The sequence below is a fragment of the Psammomys obesus genome, unplaced genomic scaffold (assembly GCF_907164565.1).
Source record: "Psammomys obesus unplaced genomic scaffold, mPsaObe1.curated_primary_1811, whole genome shotgun sequence".
In the NCBI taxonomy this organism is placed as follows: Eukaryota; Metazoa; Chordata; class Mammalia; order Rodentia; family Muridae; genus Psammomys; species Psammomys obesus.
In genome coordinates, this window is record NW_026591598.1 from 198,471 (window position 1) to 223,560 (window position 25,090).

At 47.4% G+C, this 25,090-nt stretch overlaps 2 protein-coding genes across 3 annotated transcripts; one reads left to right on the plus strand and one right to left on the minus strand.

Moving 5' to 3' along the window:
• Window positions 1-1,327: 1,327 nt before the first annotated feature.
• On the minus strand, window positions 1,328-19,176 carry Ermap (erythroblast membrane associated protein (Scianna blood group)). The gene is made up of 12 exons (XM_055610950.1): window positions 18,776-19,176; window positions 12,502-12,584; window positions 11,989-12,327; window positions 10,453-10,734; window positions 8,610-8,726; window positions 7,965-7,997; window positions 7,508-7,540; window positions 5,739-5,759; window positions 4,749-4,769; window positions 4,626-4,652; window positions 4,511-4,537; window positions 1,328-2,520 (listed from the first exon to the last, which is right to left on the minus strand). The coding sequence occupies exons 1-12, from the start codon at window positions 19,174-19,176 to the stop codon at window positions 1,805-1,807; spliced, it is 2,100 nt and encodes a 699-aa protein (XP_055466925.1). The 3' UTR covers window positions 1,328-1,804.
• Window positions 18,845-25,030, plus strand: Svbp (small vasohibin binding protein). 2 transcript variants are annotated; one of them, XM_055610738.1, is made up of 3 exons: window positions 18,845-18,941; window positions 19,385-19,534; window positions 24,631-25,030. In XM_055610738.1, the coding sequence occupies exons 2-3, from the start codon at window positions 19,421-19,423 to the stop codon at window positions 24,715-24,717; spliced, it is 201 nt and encodes a 66-aa protein (XP_055466713.1). In that variant the 5' UTR covers window positions 18,845-18,941; window positions 19,385-19,420; the 3' UTR covers window positions 24,718-25,030. The 2 variants fall into 2 exon arrangements, with proteins under 2 accessions (XP_055466713.1, XP_055466712.1); XM_055610737.1 differs by lacking the exon at window positions 18,845-18,941 and adding an exon at window positions 18,964-19,287.
• The last annotated feature ends 60 nt before the right edge of the window (window positions 25,031-25,090 follow it).

Here is a 25,090-nt window from a genome sequence, read left to right on the forward strand (position 1 = left end):
ACACACACACACACACACACACACACACACACACACACACACACACAGTTGTTTTTCTAGGGAACCCTCACTAAGACAGGTGCTTTGGAAAAGATCCTGTAGCAGATCTAGTTCCTGTAGGGTCCAGCTCCCTTCCCGTCTGCCTTCAAATCTGTAGTTAATAGCTCCACAAATAGGCCAAATCACATACATGGGAATAATTTGAAAGTGCCTTATCTTCTTTCTCTAATCCACATCCAAAACTTGGATTCATTGTTTAAATACTTAATTTTTTAAAAGTGTGTGTGTGATGTGTAGGTATGTGCAGTGAGTTGGAGGTGACCTTGAAGGCTAGAAGAGGAAGTCTCATTCATCTACTGGAGCTGGAGTTACAGGTGGTTATGAACTGCCCAACATGGGAGCTGGAAAACAAACTCAGATCCTCAGATCCTCTGCAAGAACAGTACGAGCTCTTAATGGATGAACCATCTTTCCAGCCCTGAATTCGTTATTTTATTGTCTCACCTTATAATCTTTCAAATATGATATCTTATTTGATTTTGATTGTTGGGTGGGGGTTAGCATTGAGACAGTGTCTCTCCACCTAGCCCTGGCTGTCCTAGACCTACTATGTAGACCAGTCTGGTCTCTAACTTACAGAGATCCACCTGCTGTGGACCACCATACCCAGCAATAAGATGTCTTATTTGAAATAAGACCAACTTTCCTGAAGACAATAACCTCTGACCTGGTGGCTATTGTCAATTCTTAAAGTATAATGGCCTTATGGGTACATGTGAGTGGTTCAAACTGCGACTCTTTCTCCCTGGGCCTCTCTGAATGTCATGAAGTTTTCAGAGGGGCATAGCCACAGACTGTAGAGTCTGAGCCACTCAAGGCTACACAGCTGGACTGCTTTGGTTAAAGCTGTGCCTACCAGCCTGTTTCTACCAGCCAGAGGTTTCTTGGGATTGTGGTTCCTGGTCATTATGTAGGTAAATTAATTTTGTTGTTGTTGTTGTTTTCTTCTAGACAGGGTTTCTCTGTATGGCCTTGGCTGTTCTGGACTCACTTTGTAGACCAGGCTGGCCTCACACTCACAGAGATCCGCCTGCCTCTGCCTCCCTGGGTGCTGGGATTACAGGCTTGCCCCACCGCATCCAGCTGGTAAGTTAATTTTTTTAAAACATGTTCGTTCTGGATGTCTCCATTTCGAATTAGCTGTTGAAAACATGTGCCCTGGGTCTCCGACCCATGCTGTAAACAACATGAAGAGAATAGAAAACCATGGGATGTTTACACCTCCATGTCTAATCCTGAACAAAGAAGGAAGGAAGTGTGAGTCACAAGACATTTAATCGAACAAAGCTGGCCTCGGGAGTTAGAGGCCTGATGGAGGGAAAAGAGAAGAGCAGGCTTTGATGGAAGAAGTCAGGATGGGGGAGAGGTGCTATAACTTCCCACTGTGTACACTGACACTGAGAAGCTGCTTGTTGAGGTTCAATGAGGTAGAGGGAACCCTTTCCCCTGAGCCTGCGCTGAACCCTGCTGCATTCCATCCAGTGTCTCCTATTAGACTTCTAAAGTATACGCTTTGTTTATTTCAGGAAGTCATCTACCAGAGCAATGGAAAGGTCTAGTCTCTAGGGAAAAAAGGCAGAGTTCAGAATTGAGCCCTGGGGAAAGTGGGCTCAAACAGAAACCACAGAAATGTCTAGATCTGGGTCAAGGAGATTTGGTACTGGAGAAAACAGGCTCTGGGCCAGGAGCCTGAGTCCAGGGTGCCAGGCTGGATGCCCGGGGGAGTGCAGCACAAGGCACAGCTCTACAAAGAAGGAGCCTTGAGCCCCTGAAGGGCAGGGCCAAGGTTAGAGTGCCAGGTATCATTGAGTAGGAAAAGCTCAGATCCCTGGGGAGATAGTAAGGATGGATTCACTTTCAGGGACACGTCTCCATTAGCATGGCCTTTTCCTTCTTGTTTGGGGGCAATCAATTCCTCTGATTTCTGAAGTTCAGTACAAATGATCAGAGGCGCTGTGTTTTTTCCCTCATCATGAAGACAAGGTTCAAAGAAAGGGCGTAGTGGGCTAGAGAAACTGTGGGTGAAAGTAAAAATGTGTGACTTATCAGTCACATTGTAGAAGGAGATGATGCCTGCTTCATAGTCCAGGAAAATCCCCACACACTTTGGGGCATTTTTGAGGCGGAACGAGGTCTGCGGGGACGTGAGAGCTTCGTACTGATTCCCATGGCTCTGTCGCACAAGCCAGTGACCGTTGGCAGGTGAGGCTGTGACCTTCCCTTTCCTGCTCACAGAATCACTACACACTCCAAGGATCCATTTGGTCTTCTCACCCACGTACACTTCCCAGTAGTGGCAGCCAGTTGTGAAGTGCTCGGAGCCTAGGACGCTGACAACGAAATCAAACCTCTCTGGGTTGTCAGGAATAGGCCGCTTCCTGTCGCCAAGCCTCACACATCTCCGATCCTCAGACAGGATGAGTTTGGGATGTGCTGTGTCAGGATCCAGGGTTACCACCACTGCAGAGGGTTAGAGGGGGGTGAGAAGAGACATTTATGTTTTAAGGAATCTTCAGGTAGGTATGGAGGGAAAAATACTCCGGAAATCTGCAATCTACCATTAATCTGCTTTAGTTCATGGCTTTCCCTGATCACCTCCTATATACTGGAACCAAAGACTTCTAGCTTGCCAGCAGAAAGTTTGCCTGGTTGCCGCCAAAGGCAGGAGCTCAGCCAATCACTGCTGATGTATCCAATGATGGGCTTAGCAAGGGTTGAAGACCCCGGATTCCCACCTAAGATTGGCATGGTTCCCTTGGGATTATGGCCTTGTAAAAATAAAAGTGGGACCTGTGGGGGGCCTTCTGGCACCTTGCTGCCCCCCAGAATTCTTGGCATTTGGTTTAATGACAATAGTGCATTCCTGGCTGACCTGGGGCTTTCGTGTTATAAGATCATCTTCCTGAAATACCTTAAACCCTCCTTCCCCCTCTGGGCTTCTGAGTAACACTTCTGAGGAACTTTCCAAACAATCTTATTAACACAACTTGTGACTTTGTTGGGTCTCCTGTGATACAGCGTCCTGTGATACACCGTTATTAGCACATCATGTGACCCCTCTGGTGAGTCATCCTGTGATTCCTAGTCACTTAGTAACCCTGCCAAAGGCAATTGCATTCCTTCCGCCCTGCCTATATAAAGGATGTAGAAAAAATAATAAACGGAGACTTTGATCAGAAAAAGAAAAAAAAAAAAAAAAGAAAAGAAAAAGAAAGTTCCTCTGGTGGCCTGAAGCCCTAGGTTCTACCTTCAGCACTTCATAAAACAGGTGACTCACATCAGTGCTTGGGAGTGAAGGCTGTAGCATCAATAGTGTAAGGTCATCCTTGACAACATAGAGAGTTCAAAACCAGCCAGGACTACGTTAGACTCTGTCTCAAAAAGCCAAAACACACACATACACAAATCTAGTTTTAGAGCCGGGCACGGTGGGGCATGCCTGTAATCCCAGCACTCGGGAAGGCAAAGGGAAGCAGATCTCTGTGAGTTCAAGACCATCCTGGTCTATAAAGTAAGTCCAGGAGAGCCAAGGCTACACAGAGAAATCCTGTCTCAGAAAAACAAAAAACAAACAAAAATCTAGATTTGGATGTTAGACCCTGTGCTGGTTAGTTTGTCAACCCAATAATAAGCTAGAGTGGTTCTCAACCTGTGGGTCATGACCCTTTTGAGGGTCACATATCAGATATTTACATTATAATTCATAACAGTAGCAAAATTGGAGTTATAAAACAGTAAAAAATTTAATTTTATAGTTGGGGTCATCACAACATGAAGAACTGTATTAAAGGGTCACAGCGTTAGGAAGGTTGAAAGTCACTGAGCTAGAGTAATCTGGGAAGAAAATTTTTAAAGTGCCTCCATCAGATTGGCCTGCAGGAAAACCCATTGGGTTCGTTTTCTTGATTAGTGATTGATGTGACGGGGCTCAGCCCGTTGCAGGTAGTGTCACCTCCAGGCAGATGCTCCTGAGTTGTATAAGAAAGCAGGCTGAAGAGGCCATAGGGAGCAAGCCAGTGAGCAGCATTCACCTTCTCCCCCCACCCCCCGTCTCTGTTTCACTCCCTGCCTCCATATTCCTGCCTTGGCTTTGCCTGATGATTAACTATAAGCTGTAAGCCAAATATACCCTTTCCTCCTGTGTTAGTTAGGGTTGATATTCCTTTGATGAAACACCATGACCAAAAGCAACTTGGAGAGGAAAGGGTTTATTTGACTTATATATTCTGGGTCACAGTCCTTTGAGGGAAGCCAAGGAGAATCACAGATTTAATCCAACTATGCTACATAGTGATGAAACTAATAATAATATAAACATAATTTCTATATAATAATAATAATAATAATAACTATTATTATTAAATTTACAGTCTGCATCCAAATAGAACAGGATGAAACTTAAGTGGCAGAGAAGGATGGATGCTGAAATGGGAACTGGTTATTAACTTACCAAAATGCAGCCGGGCTCTTCTCCAGCCTGAAAGGCAAAGAGGGTATTTGTTAAAGCTCAGAAGAAATGGTGGCCTCCCTGAACGCAGAGCCAAACCCAGGAGAGAGCAACCCACCTGCATTGGCAGCAGCTCTTTTCAACTCTGAGGAAGAAGAAACAGAGGGTGAGCTGTCTGTCACTGCACTTAGTGGGCGGGAGAGAAGAAGGTGCGGAGATTATAAAAACATGGGACACTTACTCAGTTCACTCCGGAGTTTCTCTGAAGAATAAAAACAGTTGGACAATTACTCACCATGCTTTCATCCCCACACGCCCACCTTTCTATAACAGTGCCTGACTTTAATCTCAGCCCTCAGGAGGCAGAGGCAGGCCATTGAGTTTGAGACCCAGCTTGGTCTACTTAGCAAATTCCAGGATGGCCAGAGCTACACAGAGGAACTCTGTCTCCAACCCCTCCCCCCCAGGAAAAAAACAAACCCAAACTATCACTAAATCTCTATTAGATCTTGTTAGCATGTATATTTTCTGTATGTAAATTATATAGACATGTCATGTGTCTTCAGTTTTTGTTTTCTTGTTTTTGTTTTGTTGTTGGTTTTTTTTGTTTGTTTGTTTTTGTTTTGTTTTGTTTTTTGAGGCAGGTTCTCACTTCTAGCTCTGGCTGTCCTGGAACTTGATACATAGACCAGGTTGGACCAGGTTGTCCTTGAACTCACAGAGATTGGCTTGCCTCTGCTCTGCCCCCCAGTGCTGGAATAAAAACTATGTGCCACCGTATCTGGCAGGTTTTTGTTGTTGTTGTTATTAAATGTTAAAAATTGGTTCCTATGGATGAAGTGACTGAGAATTCAAAGGTCTGTGTCATATTCAAGTAGAGACTCAACTGTCACAGACCCTGCCAAAGGAAATAGTGTGCCTGGGTATAAAGGACACCCAGATGGCTTCAGCTCCGAGAGACGCCCATCTTGGTAAAACGGTTCCCATTTAAGGGCTACATAAGTGTTGTGTGGGAAAGAAAAAGATGGAGCATTCTCAAAAGGGCTATCAAGAGCCGGAAAATCCCCAGCCACTGGTTTGAGTTGCTCTAATTCCCCTGCCCAGATTGAGAAACTGAGTCACTCAGCCCGCAGCAGTGATGCCAGCAATGACAACAGCAGAAAGGATGCTCAGCTCACAGCAGAGACAGCAGCATAGAGAAGGTAGTGCGACAGAGCTCGGCAAAACTTACTGAGGGCTTTGTGGAGTCTTCCTGAAAACCAGAGAGAGACAGAGGAGTAAGCCACCAGAGCCTGTCCCTTTATCCCCAGGACCCCAGAAGGACCACCACTCCACCACTCCACAAGGAACGGGTAGAGCTGCTTCCAGCCCCTAATCCAACCCCTGGCTCCAAAGGTCAGACTAAGGAGTCCAAGAGAGATTGTGCCACCATCCTGATGGCCAGCTGCCCAGACCTTGGTTCCCCTTTTCCTTTGTATTTGTCTGGTCTCACTTCCTCTGTCTGTTTCCATATTTGTAATTCCAGTTCGCACACTCGAGTGTTCGTTTGGGGATGTGTGTGTGTGAGAGAGAGTTCATGTGTGTGTGCATGCAGTGTGTGAGTGTGGGAATGTGTGTGTGCGTGCCTAAGAGTAAGCCTTTTTGTAGCCTCTTACTTACAGTGCCTAAGGTTGTAAACATAGCTAAAAGCCCAGCACTGACTCACTGGCATGACCTTATAATTCTCTAGAGCAATTCTCCAAAGTCACTGTTTTCACAATTCGGGATCCCAGAAAGTTTGTAATATTCATACTATTCTGATGCTTTGCAGGGGTGCTTCTGGTTTCTCTGAGGGCCCACCTGGCCAGTGTGCTCCCCTGCCTAGCATTATCCCTGCCACAGAATTGAAGTTATGCATCTGAGAGGCTCCACCAAGCTAAGGGCTAGACACAGGTAGGTGCTTGGACTCGGACCAGTGAAGCAGAATAAGTCACACTTTCTCAGAAGCTTAGGGTTTATGGCTGTCACTTTCGCAACGGACTGCTTCCGTTCGTCATGTCCTGCTCTTACGTGGAGTACGACATGCAGCCTCATAACAGTGACACGTATGGAATTGCTGTTCCTGCTTTGCAGAGAGTGAGCTAGGGCTCAGAAGGACATGAAAAGTTCCCAAGGTCACATCGCCGGTTAGTGACCAAGGAGGCAGGGTACCAACTCAAGGCCGTATGATTTCAAGAGACAGTGTCCCTTGCCAACACACAACACTGTCCCCTTGTGTCCTTGGGCAGAACAGCCAGTGTGATTGCAGTGGGCACTCTACACTCTAGCTCCAGGCTGGAGAGATGTGAGGTGAGGCACAGATCCCAACATCACCGAACCCGGAACCATCAAGCCAGTGATATGTCTTCTCAGCAAGACTTCAAAAGCGTGTCTTTTGACATTTGTCCTGGCTGGGCCCCAGGGCATGTTCATTCAGTTAATGATGATGGTGGGGCATTGAGGAAAAGGAGTCTGGGACCCTGTGACAGATCTTTCAGGGTTTTCTCTTAACTCTGAGAGCTCACTGTCCCCACATTATAGATGAGGAATCCAGAGATCCAGACAACACTGAATTATTCAAGGCCAAGAGGTGGCGGCCGAGAGGTGGCGGACCAGCACGTTGAGTCAAGTGCTGCTGACCCCAGAGCCTGCAGCCCTCCCATGGCACCACATCACCTCTCTCCATGTCAAGGACATGGAGAGTCAAGGACATGGAGAGTCCTGAGAGTCACATGCATCCTCTGTGGCCGTGTTCATATATGTTTCAGTCTTATGCAGTGACTGGTAGAAAGACTGATGAAGGGAGCACATGATGTCCCCGGCCCGTGCATTTTGGGCATTGACATCTCCTCACCCACTACCACCAACTCCATGGAGCCTTGACACTGGGAACTAAATTCTAGTACCACAGAGGGACAGCCAGTATTTATTATAAGAAGGAAAGATGTCATATTTGTTCCCTGGCTTACGCTCTGTACACACCTTTTTCTTTGGCGTGGTCTTCCAGAAGATTTTCTAGAAAAAGAAAAAAAAGAGAGAGAGAGAGAGAGAGAAAGCAAATGAGACTCTTGGTTATTTCTGAGTCTCTATTGGTTTCATCAGCCCTTGAACGGCCCAACTCTGCCATCTTCAGCTCCACCCCGCCTGATCCAGCCTGTTGTCTTTCTTCTGAACAAGAAAAATGGGAAGTCAGTTTGTCTCCCACGTCCTGCCTTACTCCTCTGGTCTCTTCAAAACACAGTAGCACTCATCAAAGCACAATTCTGAGCAGGATGTCCCCATTTAGTGCCCTGCCATCTTTTTCAGGAGAAAGACTGGGTTCCTCCATTATTAAACAGAGGGTGATGGAACATTCAGGAGCAATGTTTAGTTCTGTGGGCATTGGAGATACAGAAATCAACACAAAAGCATGACCCCCACCCCGGCGCAGGACACTTACCTACCTCCATCGCCTGTTCATAGAGCAGCTTCTCTAGGGAGAGAGGGGAGAGGGAGCTCAGCTTTTTCTAGCACACACTGTTACCCAGACATGGTCTAAGCCATCTGAAATAGGACTGACCCCTTTGCCAACATAAGTGTGTGGCCATTTGGAAAGATCAGACCATCCGATGGCGAAGAAGTGTTGGGTTATGTAACTTCCCAAATCCTTTGCAATTAAGAGCCTGAGAAATGTGACCATTTTAAGCAAGGGTTTTATCCAAATGAATATAATTGGATTTCCTGATTAGAAGGCTCTAATTTCTTAGTTAATCGGAAAGCTGCCAGGGTCGGCTCCAGTCTAATTTCTCAAAGGGTGAGAGTTCACAGCTCTGCTCCGAGAGCCTCTCCGCAGCTACTCCCCTCCCTCCGCCATGTGAGTGTCGACCCGTCCCATCCCCCTCCCAAATGGCTGTCGGAGTTTTCAAGCTGCAGGGCCTCCCACCTGTAGCTAATGTTCTGTCCTCATCTACCTCTGCAGGTCTTTCCCCAGTGCAATCACAGTCTCCATCCCCCACACCCCTACACACAGCCCTGCACACACCCATACACACACCCCACACCCCTACCCAGCCCTGTGCCCACACATCCTTTACCACCGAGTTACCTTTTGATTTTTTTTGTTTACAGATGAGCCAAATGCCAAGAAGGATGAGGAGCCCCAAGATAGGCAAGACCACAGAGAGAGCCACCTCTGGAGAGGACAGACTTCCCGGAGCTGGGGCTGAAACGAAGAATAATGACCGCCCTCAGGGAGCCGGCTGAGAGCAGCTCCCTGCCTTGGAGGGCGGGCGGATCAGCACCTCCAACTGTCTCCATTGCCTCTAGGGAGAGCCCTGCCACGACTGACGAGGCTCTTTGGTTCTCTTGGGGGTTCGAACTCTGGGTGACAAAGAGAAACGGGGTGTTCATATCTCTTGAAAGCTTCCCAGCTGCAAGCTTACACTGTCCTCACAAATATTCCAGGCACTTCACAGTTCGGAACGTGTGCTCCTTGATAATTGCCCACAGTCCCTCAGGAGTCCTGCCTATCTTCTCCTCAAACCCTTTCTGTTGTGCAATCACAGGCTCTGCCACAGCGGTGTGGTCCGGGTCAGCCTCTGTGCTCCACCATCGGCAGTGGAAATACAAGGTCTGTGGACCATAGCAGCGGGCAGAAAGCCCAGGCAGGAAAAAAAGAAGAGGGCACAGTGTGGCACCGCATGGGCAGGAAAGGGAGAGAGCTGTGGTGAGTGGTGGGAGAGTCCCAGCTGGCTGTATGTCCTCGTTCAGCCACTAGGTGGCTCTAGGCAAGAGACCCAGCCTCTCCCAACCTGGTAAAACGAGAATGGAGATTTTAAGGGTCCTAATTCGGGACCTTGGGGGAAGAAAAGGACTTAAATAACTCACCTTAAACTCTTATCAGCTAAGGAGAGGCAATGGCAGAAGGAAGAGGGGAAGGAGAGAGTGGAGTAAGGAAAAAAATTGACAGCTGTCCGGGACGCTGCTAAGACCAACTTATTTTATCACATGACTCCATATTTCAAAGGTGTTTCAAAGCTTCACACTTTTTAACCCAGCGGTTCTGTCTTCTTGGAATGTGATTCTGAATCAGCTCCCAAATATGAATGAAGATGTCCACTGCACCATTAATTATAACACGGGGATGGGGGGGGGGGGATGACAAAGCACCTAGATTCCAGAGACAGCCTTTGGTTAATTTGTTTTAATCTATAGTCACACGATGAAATTCTATACCACCCCAAAACCAAATTATAAAAAATACTTAAGGATATAGACAAAAAAGAAAGAAAGAAAAAAAAAAAAAAGCTTATACAGAGCATGGTGGCTCACGCCTGTAATCCCAGCACTGGGAAGGCAGAAGCAGGTGGATCTCTGTGATCCAGCCTGGTCTACAAAGTGAGTTCCAGGACAGCCAGGGCTACACACACAAACCCTATCTCAAAAAGCTGAAAAAATGAAAAAATAAAATAAAAAGTTTATGACTTGAGAAGTGAGAAAAGAAACAAGGTCTAATTATACATATATACACAGGAGCGTATATATATACACACATACACATATATGCCCACGTCTCAGAGGTCTGTGTGTGCAAGTCTTGAGAGCCACCCCCCACCAGGTTAGCAGTAGTGGCATAATTTGTGAGACTCTGCGCCACTGTTTTAATTTCTCTAAATGTTCCATTTTTTCAAAGTTTTTTTTTTTTTTTTTTTTACAATATACATTCTTAGAGTTGTAATATAATTCATGGGGGAAATTGAAAATTTTAATTTAAAAAACTGCATGTGTGTGGGCGTTTTGCTTGCATGGAACGTGTGTGTGCGTGGCGCCCCAGCTGCTGAGCCCTACCCCTGGAAATCCTTTCTAAATTCTTTGCGAAGCCTCCACTGAGGTGGGCGTTTCCCCGGGGCCTCTCGGGAGCCTCACGCTGATGTGCACCCCAGCACTACCTCCGATAACCATGGCGGTGGTCTTCGCTCGGTCGAACGCCTTGTTACGGACAGTGCAGGACACATTGCCCTGGGCGCTGTCCCTGATTCTGCTGGACACTGCTGTTCGGTACAGCCCTGTCTCATCCAGGGCGTGGGCCTCCGAAAGCGGCGGGAGCACTCTCCCCTCGGCATCTCTCCACTCGGTCCACGGCTTCGGGAACCACCCCACTGATCGGCACACCAGCTGGATCCACCCAGCATCGTAGGCCTCAACGTGGATGTAGGGATCGGAACCTAAAACTGAAGAGGAGAGATTGCCTGACTGAGGCATCCCGGCTGACTGGCGGGGCCCTGGCAAAGGTGTGGTTCTAGCCAAAGTCCTGCCCTCCATGCCTCCAGCTTCCTCTGATGGACAGCCCAGCTATTGGCAGAACTATAGCATCTGCCTTCTTTCCCTTGGGATCCACGGCTGGATCACAAGATAAAGCAGTCAAGCCAAACAAAGGTCAAGATCTGCTCATGGCAACACCAGCATCGTACTATCCTGATGCTTTGGGCATCTGCCCCCATTTGAAAATGGAGTCCTTTGGGGGTAAGGGACTCCATGATTGGAGGGGTCTACCAACTACTGTGTGTTCTAAAGGAATCCGTCTGGGGTTTGCATCTACATGGTAATTAAAAGATGATCAGGGGCTGGAGAGATGACTCAGGGGTTAAGAACACTGGCTGCTCATCCAGAGAACCCAGGTTTGATTCCAAGCACCCACACGGCAACTCACGACTGTCTGAAATCCCAGCCACAGGAGATCTGACACTCCCTTCCGTGGTCTGCAGGCCCCAGATAGATATACATGCAGGCAAAACACCCACACACATAAAATAAAAATAAATGAATCTTTAAAAAGATGTTTGGGGCTGGAGAGATGGCTCAGTGTTTAAGAGCACTGTCTGCTCTTCCAGAGGTCCTGAGTTCAATTCCCAGTACCCACATAGTGGCTCACAACCATCTATACTGGGATCTGATGCCCTATTCTGGCATGCAGGTGTACATGTAAATAGAGCACTCATCTACATTTAAAAATAAAAAAAAAAAAGAAGAAAGAAAAAAACGATGATCAACGGTGACCACATGGAGCTGGCAAGAAGCAAATGCAGAGACTTGGGTTGGACTGATTTTTCTAAAAACACTGAAGCTAGTTTGAACTGTATGGGCCTTCTGGCCCTTTTACTCAAGAACCCAGGAAATGACTGTGCAGCAAATCCTCATCACGGCTGGGAATCCTGAGCCTTGAGGACTTTTCCTTGCAGCCCTGGTTATGAGTTTCTTAGTAATGGAGCAGAGAAAGCTGCCCTTGTTGTCTGAACCAACAAGCTTTACAGGCCACCAACTGTGTTTATCCAGGTCCTGTGCCTGACGGTGTTTTCCAGATTCCTTAGCCCCTCAGAAAGAAACACCAGTCAGGGCCTCACTGAGATGAGCAGACTGGACGGAAGAAGAGTGAGCTGACAAAGCGATTGCCGCAAGTGACCCAGGTCCCTCCAAACCACACTAACCTGCCACTTGCAGGGTCACGTTGCCCTCTTGACTCATGTTTCCGATCCGGACCTGGCATTGGTACCGCCCTCGGTCCTCCAGCCTCACATTACTGATACGCAGAGTGTAGCTTCGCTCACGGGCGTCTCTTACCAGCGCCGTCCTGCCCTTATACTCCGGCATCAGATCTTCATCAATGTCCTGCCCATCCCGGAGCACGTGGACAGCCTGGGTGTGCTGCGGGTGTGTGGGCCGATGCCACCTCACCTCGTTGAGCACCAGGCCCGGCCAGAGCATGACAGGGCAGGGCAGCTCGGCTCTGCCCCCTAGTGGAGCCTGGTAGGACTTGCCAGCATCCCCTGCGTGACAGAGACCGAAAGGGTAGAAGGATGCTGAAGAGATGGCTTGGGAAGGAGTGGGAAAAGGGGTTTCTTAGGGAAGTGCAGAGCCCGGGAAGGACCAAGTTCCAGAGCCATGCCTCATCTCTGTTACCTCTGCCAGGCAGAGAAAGATCCAAAACGCCTACCTGATACCTGAGCAGGCAGCGCGAAGAAGGCTAGAGGGAGGAGGCTGCCGAGAAGCCAGGAACCAGAGGGACTTGGTCTCTCCATATAACCTAGGAAAGACACCAGAAGAGGGCTGATGAACTTGAGCTGAGGAACCTAGGACCTGAGACCCAGGAACCCAGGTCACATGGCCCACCTGAGGAGCAAGGACATGCGTCTCTAAACCCAGCTCCACTACCTTGTGACACTGATATTAGCCTCGTGACAATGTGACTAAAATTCTCAAAGACCCTTTCTTTTCCTTATCTTTAAATAATGTTTTAATTTATATATGGGGGGAGGCGTGTGCACCGTGTGAGTGCAAGTTCCCTCAGGCTAGGGGAGGGTGCGGGTTCCCCTGTGACCTGCTGTGGTTGCCGGAGAGCCTGCTGTGGGTACTGGGAACCGCCGGCTGCAAGAGCGCTCTTAACTGCTGAGCCGTCTCTCCAGCTCCCTGACAGCCTTTCAAAAGACCATCTAACCAAGTCTGCAAAGTCCTCATCGTTTGAAGGCACCAATCCTCCAAACGGGCACTGGGGTTTGACCAGACCCGGTAGGTCCTACCTATTTCTGTTTGCTAGCCCCACGTTGTGTGATATCTGCGTTGCCGCATCCTTAATCTACGGGGGCAGGTGGCTGGGAGGACTCAGGTAGAGAATGTGCGTCAAGCACTGGCCTGGAGAGCAAGTGCTCGATGGAGGGCATAGTCGCAGCACCAAAGTGCAAACCTCTGGCAGTGGGGGACCCCGGAGGTTCCCTGGTGAAGCTCTGCCCACCCTCTTGCTATTGCTGAAATGCTTCCGCCACAAGGAGGAGGAAGTTGAGAAAGCCAACACTCTAGGAAGAGCGAGCACTCCCCAAGTCTCTCCAGCATTCCCCATCCTTTGTACCGCTTTGGTTGTCAAAAAACACTCTGGAGATGCCAGAGAGATGGCTCAGCAGTTGAGAACACTGCCTGATCTTCCAGATAGACCCGGGTTCAGTTCCCAGCACCCATAGGGCAGCTCACCAGCATCTGGGACTCCAGTTCCAGGGGATCCAGGGCCCTCTTCTGACCGCCACGGGCACTAGGCACGCACCGGGCATACATACGTGCATGCAGAGTAACACTCATACACATACGATACAAACAAATGAAACCTAAAACCATCCTGCTGCTTTGACACCTGGTGTCTTCCGGGAGTGTGGCATCACACACATTTTCCGTGCCACCCCAAGTTCTTCTGACAGCCTCAGTGCCCCAACACAGACCTGTGAGAATTTTTAAAAAGAACTCCATCCGGCAGGCTTTTTGAACAGTGCTACAAACGGCAGTGGGCTGGCTGGCGGCTGGAATTAGGAGGCTTAGACCTGGAGGAGTGTAGTCTCCAAAGAAATGAGAGTTAAAGCAAACTGCCTAAACTCTTGGGCCTTGAGTTTTAGTAATTTTAAAATTAGGAACGTTTTTAAAAAAATGTCACCACCAAATTGTCCTAAGGAAAAGCAAAATAAATAAGTAAATAAATAAATTTCTTGTTTTCCCACGGCCTTGCCTTAAGTGGAATGTATCAAGTTTTTAAAGTTTTTAACAATTAGATAAGGAAATGATATTTCTTTGAATTTTGATGGGCCTTCATGGCTAACCTGTATTTCTTTGATTTTTCATTTATTTAGTCCTTGTCAATGACTTCTTCTGTATTTTGCTGGCTTTTCTCTCTGATTTATTTGTCTCTTAATGGTTCCCAAAATTCCTTATATGGTAACCAATTTTTCTCCATGATACAAGTTGGAAGTATTTTCCCCAGTCAGAGTAGTTACATTTTAAATTTGAACTAGTTTGATTTTTGATGCTGCTAAAAAAAAAAGAAAGAAAGAAAAAAAAAAAAGGATTCCAACAGACATTCTCTTGCCAATGCTGAGCAATTTAAGAAGCCCCTACGTATCTGTAAATGATCAGCCTGATCTCACCCAGCTCAGGATCCCGAAGATGGTGAGGACAAACTGAATGTCTGCTGTGGTATTAATAATTACTAATAGTCTATAGACAGAACCCACCAATCACTCTTGTCACTTCTTACATTTGGGGCTCCTAAGTGACAGCTAACCATTGTCCTTTAAAAGATGTTCTTTGTAAAAACAAAGATTACTTTCCTACTGAACTTGAGGATCCTGAGAAATTTAAAGAGCTAAACAGACTAACAAATGAAGAGAGCTGGGAGAGAACTTACCACCTTTGGGATGGGGGATCTTTGTCCTTTAACGGCAGAGCTGGAGCCTCCTAGCTGAGAACATTGGCTCCCCACAGGCAGGGCGATCTGACATCAGGCAAGAGTGCTGGGAAGACCCCAAGAGACCAGTCTGCGAAAAGTTCATATTCTTAGTCTGATGAGTCTCAAAGCCAAGGGCTCCCTCTGCCTCACAGATGGCCTCTAGCTGTCCCTGGAAACAAACAAGCAACGCCCTGTCTGCCCATCCCTGATAAAGTAAGAGTAACAGAAAGGAGGCTCCCCAAAAGCGAGGGAGCTGTCTATGCCGTGGCAAAGAAAGAACCTTTTCCTGAACTCTTTTCCTCCAGGTTCTTCATGCCAGCCGTGACTCCTGCAATTAGATCCCCGTTTTTTTAACAGGCTTGCTCTCCTTAACTTTTCAACCAGCACAAATTAGAAGAATCATAAATGGAACCAGAGACCATTATGTTAAGAGAAATAAGGCAGACTTTGACAGTTCTGTATGTTTTCTCCTGTATGGGGGATTTACATTTAGGGGGGTGTGTGTGTTATAAAAGTCGAAAGGAGACCATGGACAGGAGAAAGAAACCATAAAAGGCAGTGGGGCGAGGAAGGTGATACAGGCAATATGAAAGCAGAAGGAAGGACCATTGGGGAAGAGGGGAACAGTGAGAAGAGGCTGGGGACTGTGTGAGAAGGTACTGGGGGAGGGGATGAATGAGAACAAAGTATAATGACATATACATATCAAAATGCTGGGATAAAACCCATTACTTTGTACACTAACCTTCAAAAATTAACTTAAGACATTAGAAGGTTGGTTTCAAGACACCCGCCAAGCAGCCACACTCTTTAACGTGGTTGTTTTTTTATCTCCAGCTACACCTTGATGCACGCTTTCAGAAGCGCAAACTCGCTTCCTGCCATCCACGTTACCCCCTTCCCAACTGACTTGCCTCCATACTGCCAGTGACTGTATTCATGGCAATACCAAATGTTCACTTGGACTTTTAAAAACATGCCCTCGTCACACAGAATTCCCCGTGGCTTCCTTTGGTCAGCCAACACTGGGTTTTGACTCCTGCAGTTTCCAGGGGTGGCCTGCACTGTGTCCCCTGCTGACCGCTGAGCTGTCACTCACCCAGTTAGAGTGCAGCTGACACTTGTCAGCAAGCTGTGGGGCTCCAGCGGCTCTTTGCTTATTGTCTGAGATCCTAACGAAAAGCTCAGCAGGCTCCTCAGCCTGTGGACACCACTAAAGCTCACCATAGGTCAGGCATCACTCGAACAGTTCTGAGCCATCTTTGCTACAAGACTCCTCCAAGATTTCCCGCTGGTTCCCCGGAGGCAAGAAACCTTTTACTTCTCCTGGATCTCCTCCCGGAAACCCTTGCACTGAAGGGCTTGTCTCACACTGTGCCCTGGGTATGGAGTTGTACTAACTCATCCACCTGGCGAGGCCCTGCGTTTCATCTCCAGCAGGTGCACACACACGCGCACACATGCACGCGTGCACGCCATCATCATCACTTATCTGTGTGTCAGGAAACCTCCAACTCCTCTCTCTCCTAATTATCCTGCATGTACAATAGATTATTACAAATGTGCTCGATTTAGAATGCTAGAACTTACCACGTCTCTCTGACTGTATGTTGACAGTCATGATTCAGCCTTGGTCTATGTATCTTCCCCTGAGTTTTTGTTTTGTTTTCGGACAGCATTTTTTCTTGTTTCTGTTTGTTTGTTTATTTGTTTGTTTGTTTGAGACAGGGTTTCTCTGTGTAGCCTTGGTTGTCCTGGGCTTTGTTGACCAGGCTGGCCTCAAACTCACAGTCAGATGCCTGCCCCTGTCTCTCAAGTGCTGGGATTAAAGGCATGTACCACTATGCCTGGCTGGGACAGCTCAGACAGACTACATAGTCTAGGTTCACCTCAAACTCATAATCCTCCTACATCTGCCTCTCGAGTGATGGAATTACAGCCATTTGCAAAATCAGGCCCCACCATGCTTCACTTTAAGGGGGAAATAGATGGAGGTCAACTTTCAGCTAAATAAATATGATTTACACCTCCCTAGGCCCCTAGCCATTCGCCTTTTTTGTTGTTGTTTTGTTTTGTTTTGTTTTTTTCGATTTTTGAAACAGGGTTTTTCTGTGTAGTCTTGGCTGTCCTGGACTGGCTTTGTAGACTAGGCTGACCTCAAACTCACAGGGATTCCCCTGCCTCTGCTCCCTGAGCGCTGGGATTACAGGCGAGCGCCACCATGCCCGACTTTTTAAAGAACTTTCATTATCTTTTCTCCTCTATGTGAGGCAGAGTTGGCTTGTGTGATCCAAGCTGGCCTCACACTCGAAGTCCTCCTGAGTGCTGTGATTAGACGCTCGTCCTAGTGCTTGGCTCTTGTACGTGCTCCTGGTTGTTGCAGTACAAATGCCCACTGTACAGATTTCACAAAATACTGAAAAACTTAAACAAGACAAATATAATCCCCACTAATGATTCGTATCCAACAAGATGCATTTGTAATTTTGGTGTGCTTTCTCCCATTTTCTGTTTTGAAACTATAAAACAAATACTCTGGTTAGATAATATGTAGTCTTTGTGTCTTTTTTTAATTTTAATATATTAAAGCATTGTGTGTGTGTGTGTATGTGTGTGTGTGTGTAGATGCCAGAGGTTAATGTCAAGTGTCTTCCTCAGTTGAACTCCACCTTATATTTTGAGACAGAGTCTGTTACTGAATGCGGGTCCACTGAAATGGTTATGTTGCCTGGTCATCATGCTCTAGGGATCTGCCTGTCTGAAAAGCATTTTATTATGTCATGGAACTTTCTTCTATGCTATTTTAATGGTTGTGTTGATTTTTATGATAGCTACCCTTTTGTCCATCCTTTTTGTTTTTGCTTTGTTTTGAACTTACAGTTTTACAAACACTGTGGCACATGCTCTACCACCGAGCTGCATCCCAGCCCTCCTCTTACTCCTTTGAGACAGGGTCTCAGTAAGTTGCCCTAGGCTGATCTTGAAATCACTCTCTATGTAGCCCAGGCTGGCATTCAACTTGTGGTTTTCCTGCCTCAGCTTTTTCAGTAACTGGGATTAGAGGCAGAGCATTTTAGTCATTTTTAATATCTATCTACAAAAAGTATTAACAATGCTATGCATAAAATCTCTGGATTTTGGTCTTGCAAAATGAACCCTATATCCATTGAACAATAACTCTCTTTTCCCCTCCCTCCCTACCCCAGCCCCTGGCAGCCACTTTACATCTCTTAAAGCTTGACTGATTTTGATACCTTGTATAAATTGGCAGGTCTGGAATTTGCTAGGTAGACCAGGCTGGCCTCAAACTGACAGAGGTCCACCCGCTTCTGCCTCCCAGGGCTGGGACTAAAGGCGTGTGTCACCACGCCCAGCTGTCACTTAACTTCTCAATGGCTGTTCCTGTGTAGAATGTGTGTGATAGCTTATGGGTATACATGTCTGTATACTACATCCTTATCATGAGGAACAGGGGACTTAATAATGTAATGTTCTAAGAACAGTGCCTGGAATATAGGAAGTCCCAAAGGGAAGCAGCTATTGCTACCCTGGCTGGCTGCTCCTCCTTTTCCTCCTCCTCTTCTTCTGCTAGGATCAAAGGAGTGCAAGCCCGGATAGGGGCTTTGTATTAAATACATACATACATGCATACATACATACATACATACATACATACTATACATATACACACATATACATATATACACACACATTTCAGATTTCAAAGCACAGTGGCAAACAGGATCCCATTTGATTCTCCTTACAGACGCATAAATCAGGAAGAAAGCAATCAGCAATCCTGACTTTTTGGATTAGAACCTGATGCTCACAATTCCAGTGCTAACCATTTCCAACCCCAGGGATCAGATTTTTGCCTTTCAGAGCCTCGCGCAGTTGTCCCAGAAACTAGAAGGCTGGAAAAGCTTTGGTTACTTGTAAGAACAGCCCTGCTCCAGGCCCCGCCCCTTCTGCTCCCGGTCCCGCCCTCCAACCACAGACCCCACCCTACCCACCTCCAATCCCGCCCCTCCAGGTCCGGCCACGCCCAGGCGTGCTTTCTGCGCGCGCGCAGTGGCTTTCGCAGGAGGGACACCTCAGACCGCGGCCCCGCCCTCCCCGGCGCGGCCCGCCCAGTGGAAGGGGAGCGGGCTGGACGCTCCGGTCCCGCGGAAGGGGAAGGTGAGGGTGAACCCCGCGTGGGGGCTGGTCTGCGACGTGGCGGAGGCCGGGAGCCCGAGGCCGGGTGGGGAAGGGCGCGGACCCCCGAGCCGCCATCTTGCTGCGGAGGGGCCGGGCAGGCGGGCGGGGCTGGCTGAGGACGCTGCCGCCGGACCAAGTGGCTTGTCCCTCGGCCTCTGAGACCCGGCCGCACCGTACGCCCCCGGGTTGGAGGTGCTTTCTCAGACCTTCTCATCTGGTGCTCGCCCGGCGTTGGTAGGGAAAGGCCCAGAACATGAGTGCGGTCCCATTGTGCAGGAAGCTGAGACACAGAAGTGAAGATACTCGGCTAGGAACGCACAGCAAGGTGCTGGCAATGGGACCCCCAGGGCACCCTGCCTCACCTGCCAAGCTAGGAAGTTGGGAGAAAGGCTAGCAAGCGGTTCTCTTTTTTGTACCATCAGGTCAGAGCTAACCAAGAAGCATACAGAAGCCAAACCATGGATCCACCTGCCCGGAAAGAAAAATCCAAAGTTAAAGAACCTGCCTTCAGAGTGGAGAAGGCTAAACAAAAATCTGCCCAGCAGGAGCTGAAGCAAAGACAACGAGCAGAGGTGAGACTAAGGTGGGGGTTCTGTGTGTGTGCCTGAGTTAGCTGGGGAAGGGGCTGGAAGACAAAACAGCAGAGAAAACTTTACTAGGGTCCCGGCTTGTCTCCAGGCAGGACGCTGGTCCGTGCAGAGGTAGAGAGGCCGTCCAGGTCCAGGATGGTGAAGTGGAAGCCCAGAGCCTCACGCCAAGTTAGCGTCAGAATTCCAACCTGTACCAGGTCTCTGGATGACTCTTAGCACAGCGCTTTTGTGCTAGGGATCTGAGGAAAGCATGAGAAGAGGGAAAGCAGCTGTGGATAAGGGAGGGATCAGAGCGGGGAGAATATGAATAAATGAATGAATGAATGGGAATGTATGAAGTGCCAGTGTGTCCTGTCACCCAGGACACACGTGTGTGTTTGGGGCACAGGTGTGTGTTGGTGGGTGAGGTGGTAAAAGTGCCTGTTGCAGAAGCCTGACAACCCCAGTCCTTTCCTCAGACTCCATACTTAGGTGGAAGGGGCTACGCAAAACTGTCCTCTGACCTCCACACTTGCTGTGCGTGCACCCATAAACACACACTCATCCGCTCCAACAGCATTTTTTTCAAGTGTCTGCTTAGAACAGTGTAAAGGCCCGGGCTCCGATCCCACCAGTGTGTTTCTTTGTTCTCTCAACACTTACGACCATTTTAAGGATAAAAGGCTTAAATGTCTTCATTGCTAATGAGCCACATCCAAACATGAGCATTTTAACATTTAGTATCAGTAAAAAGCATGCTGATCTTTTCTGCCTCTTGTGTTTCTTGAGAAAATTTAAAGTATAGAAAACACCTGGTATTCAGCGTCTCAGGCCGGTACGGTAGTGGTTAAGTGCTATTGTCAAATTTTCTTTATTAAGATAAACAAAGTCACATATACATTTGTCGTCCCCTTTGTTTCTTGTCTTATACCTTTTCTTCCTCTCTGTGGGTAAGCCGTTTTGTTTAATGATTTTTCACTCAAATAGATGAATCCATTATCTGTGCATTACGTTTTGTTTGTACAGCATTTTAGAGATTTTCATGTTACTCTAAGAATCTGTTTTCTTTGTTCTTTATACTGTCTACTTTATAAACCTTTTTTAAAAAAGATTTATTTTTAATTGTGTGTGTGTGGATATGTGAACATGAATTCAGGTGCCCATGGAGGCCAAAGAGGGCATCAGATGCCCTGGAGCTGGAGTTACAGGTGGCAGCCGACATAGGTGTTGAGACTTAAACCAGGGTCCTCTGGGAGAGCAGCAAGGGCTCTTAACCACTGAGCCCTCCCTCCAGCCCCTGAACCACCTTATGTAGGGTCCTTACCCATTTCTCCTGTGAAGGGTGTTGTAATTATTTACAGTTTTGCTTTTTACAAACATTTGTAGTGGGGGGAAAATTTTTTAGGTGCTTCCTTGGCACCTGTGCTGGAATTTCTGTCACGTGTTTGACTAGAACAATTACCAGGTGCTATTTCAGTTTTCTAGACATTGCCAAATAGCTTTCAGAGGGATTCCTCAAGCTTGCAGCCCTGTTGACAGTGTAAGACACCCCTTGTTCCTTTTGGCCTGTCAGTTGATACTGCCGGGCTTTGTTTATTGGATGCGTTTATTAAGCAAATATCCAGCTGCTGCTGTGGGCAGGCACCACTTTATGGACTTGAGACGCATGACTGGACAAGACTGTTCTGCCAATACATTCCAGCAATCACAGTAATTTCAGAGGTCATCTGAAAGCTGTGCTCTTCTGTTCTATGAACAAATGTGTCCTTTCTTTACCCAGACCCAAGCTACAGATCTTAATTGCTTTGTGCTTTAGCTGGCAGTTCCAGGGCTGCTGTAAGAAACAGGCCCCCAAACTGCTTTGTGCACACTGAAAGATAGCTATGGAGGGCATTGTTCCTGTCCATACTGGCATCTTCTTGTCTGGCTTCCATTCATTCTTCTCATGTGACCTGGGAAAGGACACTGTGAACATCACTTCCTCTGTGCCTCGTTATTAAAATGAGAGTGAGAGGATCTTCCTCACAGTGTTAAAAGAAATAGACATTACACTGGTGCCTGGCACGCCGAAGGTGTTTGATAACCAGCAGTGATCACGATCTAGAGTCACTATGCTTCCAAGCAGCAATGTGCTTTTACCATGTGGACTTAGAGGGACCAGCTGGCTGTGTCTGTATTTGCTTGCTGAGGTGTCAGGCTGGCTGTGCACCCTGGCAGCAGCTGCCACCTGTTAGCTCCTACCACGTCAGCCTCAGCTGGGACTGCACATGTGTGAGCAAATGCCAAAGTAGGTGTTACCATTTCCCACTTTCCCGTTGTGAATCCTTCTGGAATAAGAAGTGTTGTGACCAGAGTCCAGCCGTTAATGAGGGCCGGCCTGTGGTCAGAACAGTGCTTTCTACTTTGTGGCTTCTTGGTTTTATTTCTATGGTGCTGGGGCTTGAACCCAGAGCCTGTGTGTGCTCTACCACTGAGCCACACCCCCAGCCCCAGTCTGCCATTTGCTTTTTCCACAGCTGTCTTGCTATTTTGTCTGTGTTCCCTGGAATGGAATGGAATGGAACATAAAAATGTGCCAGCACCTTCTCAGGGAGGAACGGATAAAGATGCCGTATTCCAGAAAGTTAGATGTGAAGGAGAGCTAAGAGGCTCATTTGGTAGTTGAAGCAGCTTATCTGTGCTTCTCCTAGCACTGCTGAGACCCTAAGAGTAGCAGACTGAAAGTCTCACTGCTTGGCTCAGGCACCCTGGACATTTTAAATCTTTTCTTCCTCTGTTTATTTTCCCCTTTCTGCAACCATTCTGCCTCTTAATGGGGGGTTTCCAGAATGCTTCTAATATCCCATCAGTCTCAGACAGAAGGTAATATACAGATCACAAAGGCTGGCAGGTACCAAACATATAAGGCAGACTTTTCTGCTTTTTAAATGTATTAAAGTATATGTGCAGCCAACCGTGGTGGCGAATACCCTTGACCCCAGTGCTCCGGGCAGAGGCAGGCAGATTTCTGAATTCAAGGCCAGCCCGGTCTACAAAGCGAGTTCCCGGGTCAGCCAGGACTACACACAGAGAAACCCTGTTTCAAAAAAACAAAACCACAACAAAACTATACGTGTAGCCATGTATGGTTTAAAGAAGAATAAACACCCTCATGTCTACCACTTAGCCCAAGACACTCAACTTGAAGCCCAGTGGCACACTGTAGTCCCAGCATTTGGGAGACTGAGGTAGATCAGTGAGCACATGAGTTTAATACCAGCCTGAGTAACATATTGAGGCCTTGTCTCAAAGAAAGAGGGAGGGGGTGTGGGGAAGGGAAGGAAGTGGGATAGACCTTGGAGGCTCAGTGCCCACTTCTGGTCATGTGCCTGTTTACAGAAGTCATTTTAATTTTATGCTAATTATTCTGCTGCTGTTCTGTATGAATTCACTACCTCTATAGTGTGCACTCCTAAATCTCATTTCATAACATAAGTCAATTTTTTGCATATTTCTGAATTTTTAGTCATGTGTTACTGTGTCTGGCTTCAAGTTCTTTTTAGTTTGATTGTTTTGAGACAAGATCTCTCTATGTACCCTGACTGTCCTGAAACTCTTTATGCAGACCAAGCTGGCCATGAGCTCAGAGATCTGCCTGCTTCTGCCTCCTGAGTGCTGTGATTAAAGGTGTAATTTACCATATCCAGCCTTTGTTTGTTTGTTTTGTTTTGTTTTGTTTTTAGTTTTGTTTTTTTTTCCTTTTTTTTTTTTTGTTGTTGTTGTTGGTTTTGTTTTGGGTTTTGGGTTTTGGTTTGGTTTGGTTTGGTTTTTTTAACAGGGTTTCTCTGTGTAGCCTTGGCTGTCCTGGACTCACTTGGTGGACCAGGCTAGTGTTGAATTCACAGAGCTCTGCCTGCCTCTGCCTCCCCAAGTGCTGGGATCACAGGCATATGCCACCATGCCCAGCCAAGATTGATTTTTTTTTAACCATTATTTATATATGTTTGTGTGTGTGTCCCTGGAGAATAGGCACTGGGAACTGAACCCCTGTCCTATTTGAAGGGAAGCGGTGCTCTTAACTGCTAGATCATCTCTCTGACTCCAATTTCTAGCCCTCTTTTGCCTCTCAGATTTTTGTTTTGACAGAGTCTCTATTATGCACCACTGGTTGTTCTGGAACTTATTATATAAACCAGACAGTCCTCATACTCAGAGAGGTTTGTCTCTGCCTCCCAAGTGCCTGTCAGGTATCTATATTTTCATGAGTGTTTTGCCTGCATGTATGTCTGTGCACCATCTAAGTGCATGGTACCCAATGAGTCCAGAAGGGGGCGTTGAATCTCCTGGAAGTTAACCACAGTTGTGAGTGGCCAAGTGGGTGCTGGGAACAAACCCAGATCCTCTGCAAGAGCAGAGTACTCTTAACCACCGAGCCCTCTCTCTAGTCCCAAGTTCTATTTCTTAAATTGGTGGTAGACACTATGTTCTGTGACTGGCTGTCTAGCCTACACATTTTTTCCTTACTACATTTAAGTGTCTGTTTTGGCACATGTATAGGGGTCAGAGGATAACCTCCTCCATCAAGCTTGGAATGTTCTTAAGATTTTCTCTCTAGTACATGGCCTCCAGCAGGCCGTGTTCCCACTGCCACCTCCTCGGACGTCTACAAATGCCTGCTAAGTACTTGATAATCCCTACTTCTGCTGTATCCCTAACAGGCCTCGTCATATTTCCCAAAGCATGGATAGTCAGGTTATCCCTGCATACCAATGTCTGCTGTTCTCTAGAACCTCCAGGAGAAAGTCCAGACTCCCTGGCCCGGCACGTAAGGCCCCAGCATTCTTCTCTTTCTCAGGCTCCCTGCTGTATACTCCAAACTGGCACACTTGAAGTTCCCAGAACTGATCCTGTGCGGTTCCTTCACACCTGCCAGGTGCAGTCCTCCCTCTAACGACCGGGCCCCTTGCCTCATTGCTGCCTCTTCTCTGCCTGGATGGAAGCTGCCATCCTGTCCTTGGCACTGCCTCCCAGGGCCCCTCTGGGACAGTTCCATTTTACAGCAGATGCCTCTGCAGCTGCTTCCATTGTGTGCTAATGTGTCTGTCCGTTTCTCCCTTCAGATCTATGCTCTCAACAGAGTCATGACGGAGCTGGAGCAGCAGCAGTTTGATGAGTTCTGTAAGCAGATGCAGCCGTCTGGGGAGTGAGTCAGCCTTCCAGTCAGAGGACCTGGAACCTTTGTCTGTGAGCCTCTTCCCACAGTTAGGCTGAGCTGGCCCACTGGAGCCTTACAGAACTAGACAGACTGTGGAGAACTCTGCACTGAACTTCCTGTAGGTAACTTCCACCACTCTGGTTTCTCCTCTCAGAACTGGCCCAGTGCTTGCTGGGTAGATTTTTCATCTAGGACAGCAGATTTTTAAAACCTTTTTTCTATTGTTTGAGAAAAATCATTGTTTCTTGTCAAACTGTGTGTCTTCCCTAAAAAATAATAAAATACAGAATGTTCATTTGTTCTTACTTTAGGGTGGGAGTGCCTACTCATAGAAAGTGGAACAGAAAAATGGAGTAGGTGAGGAC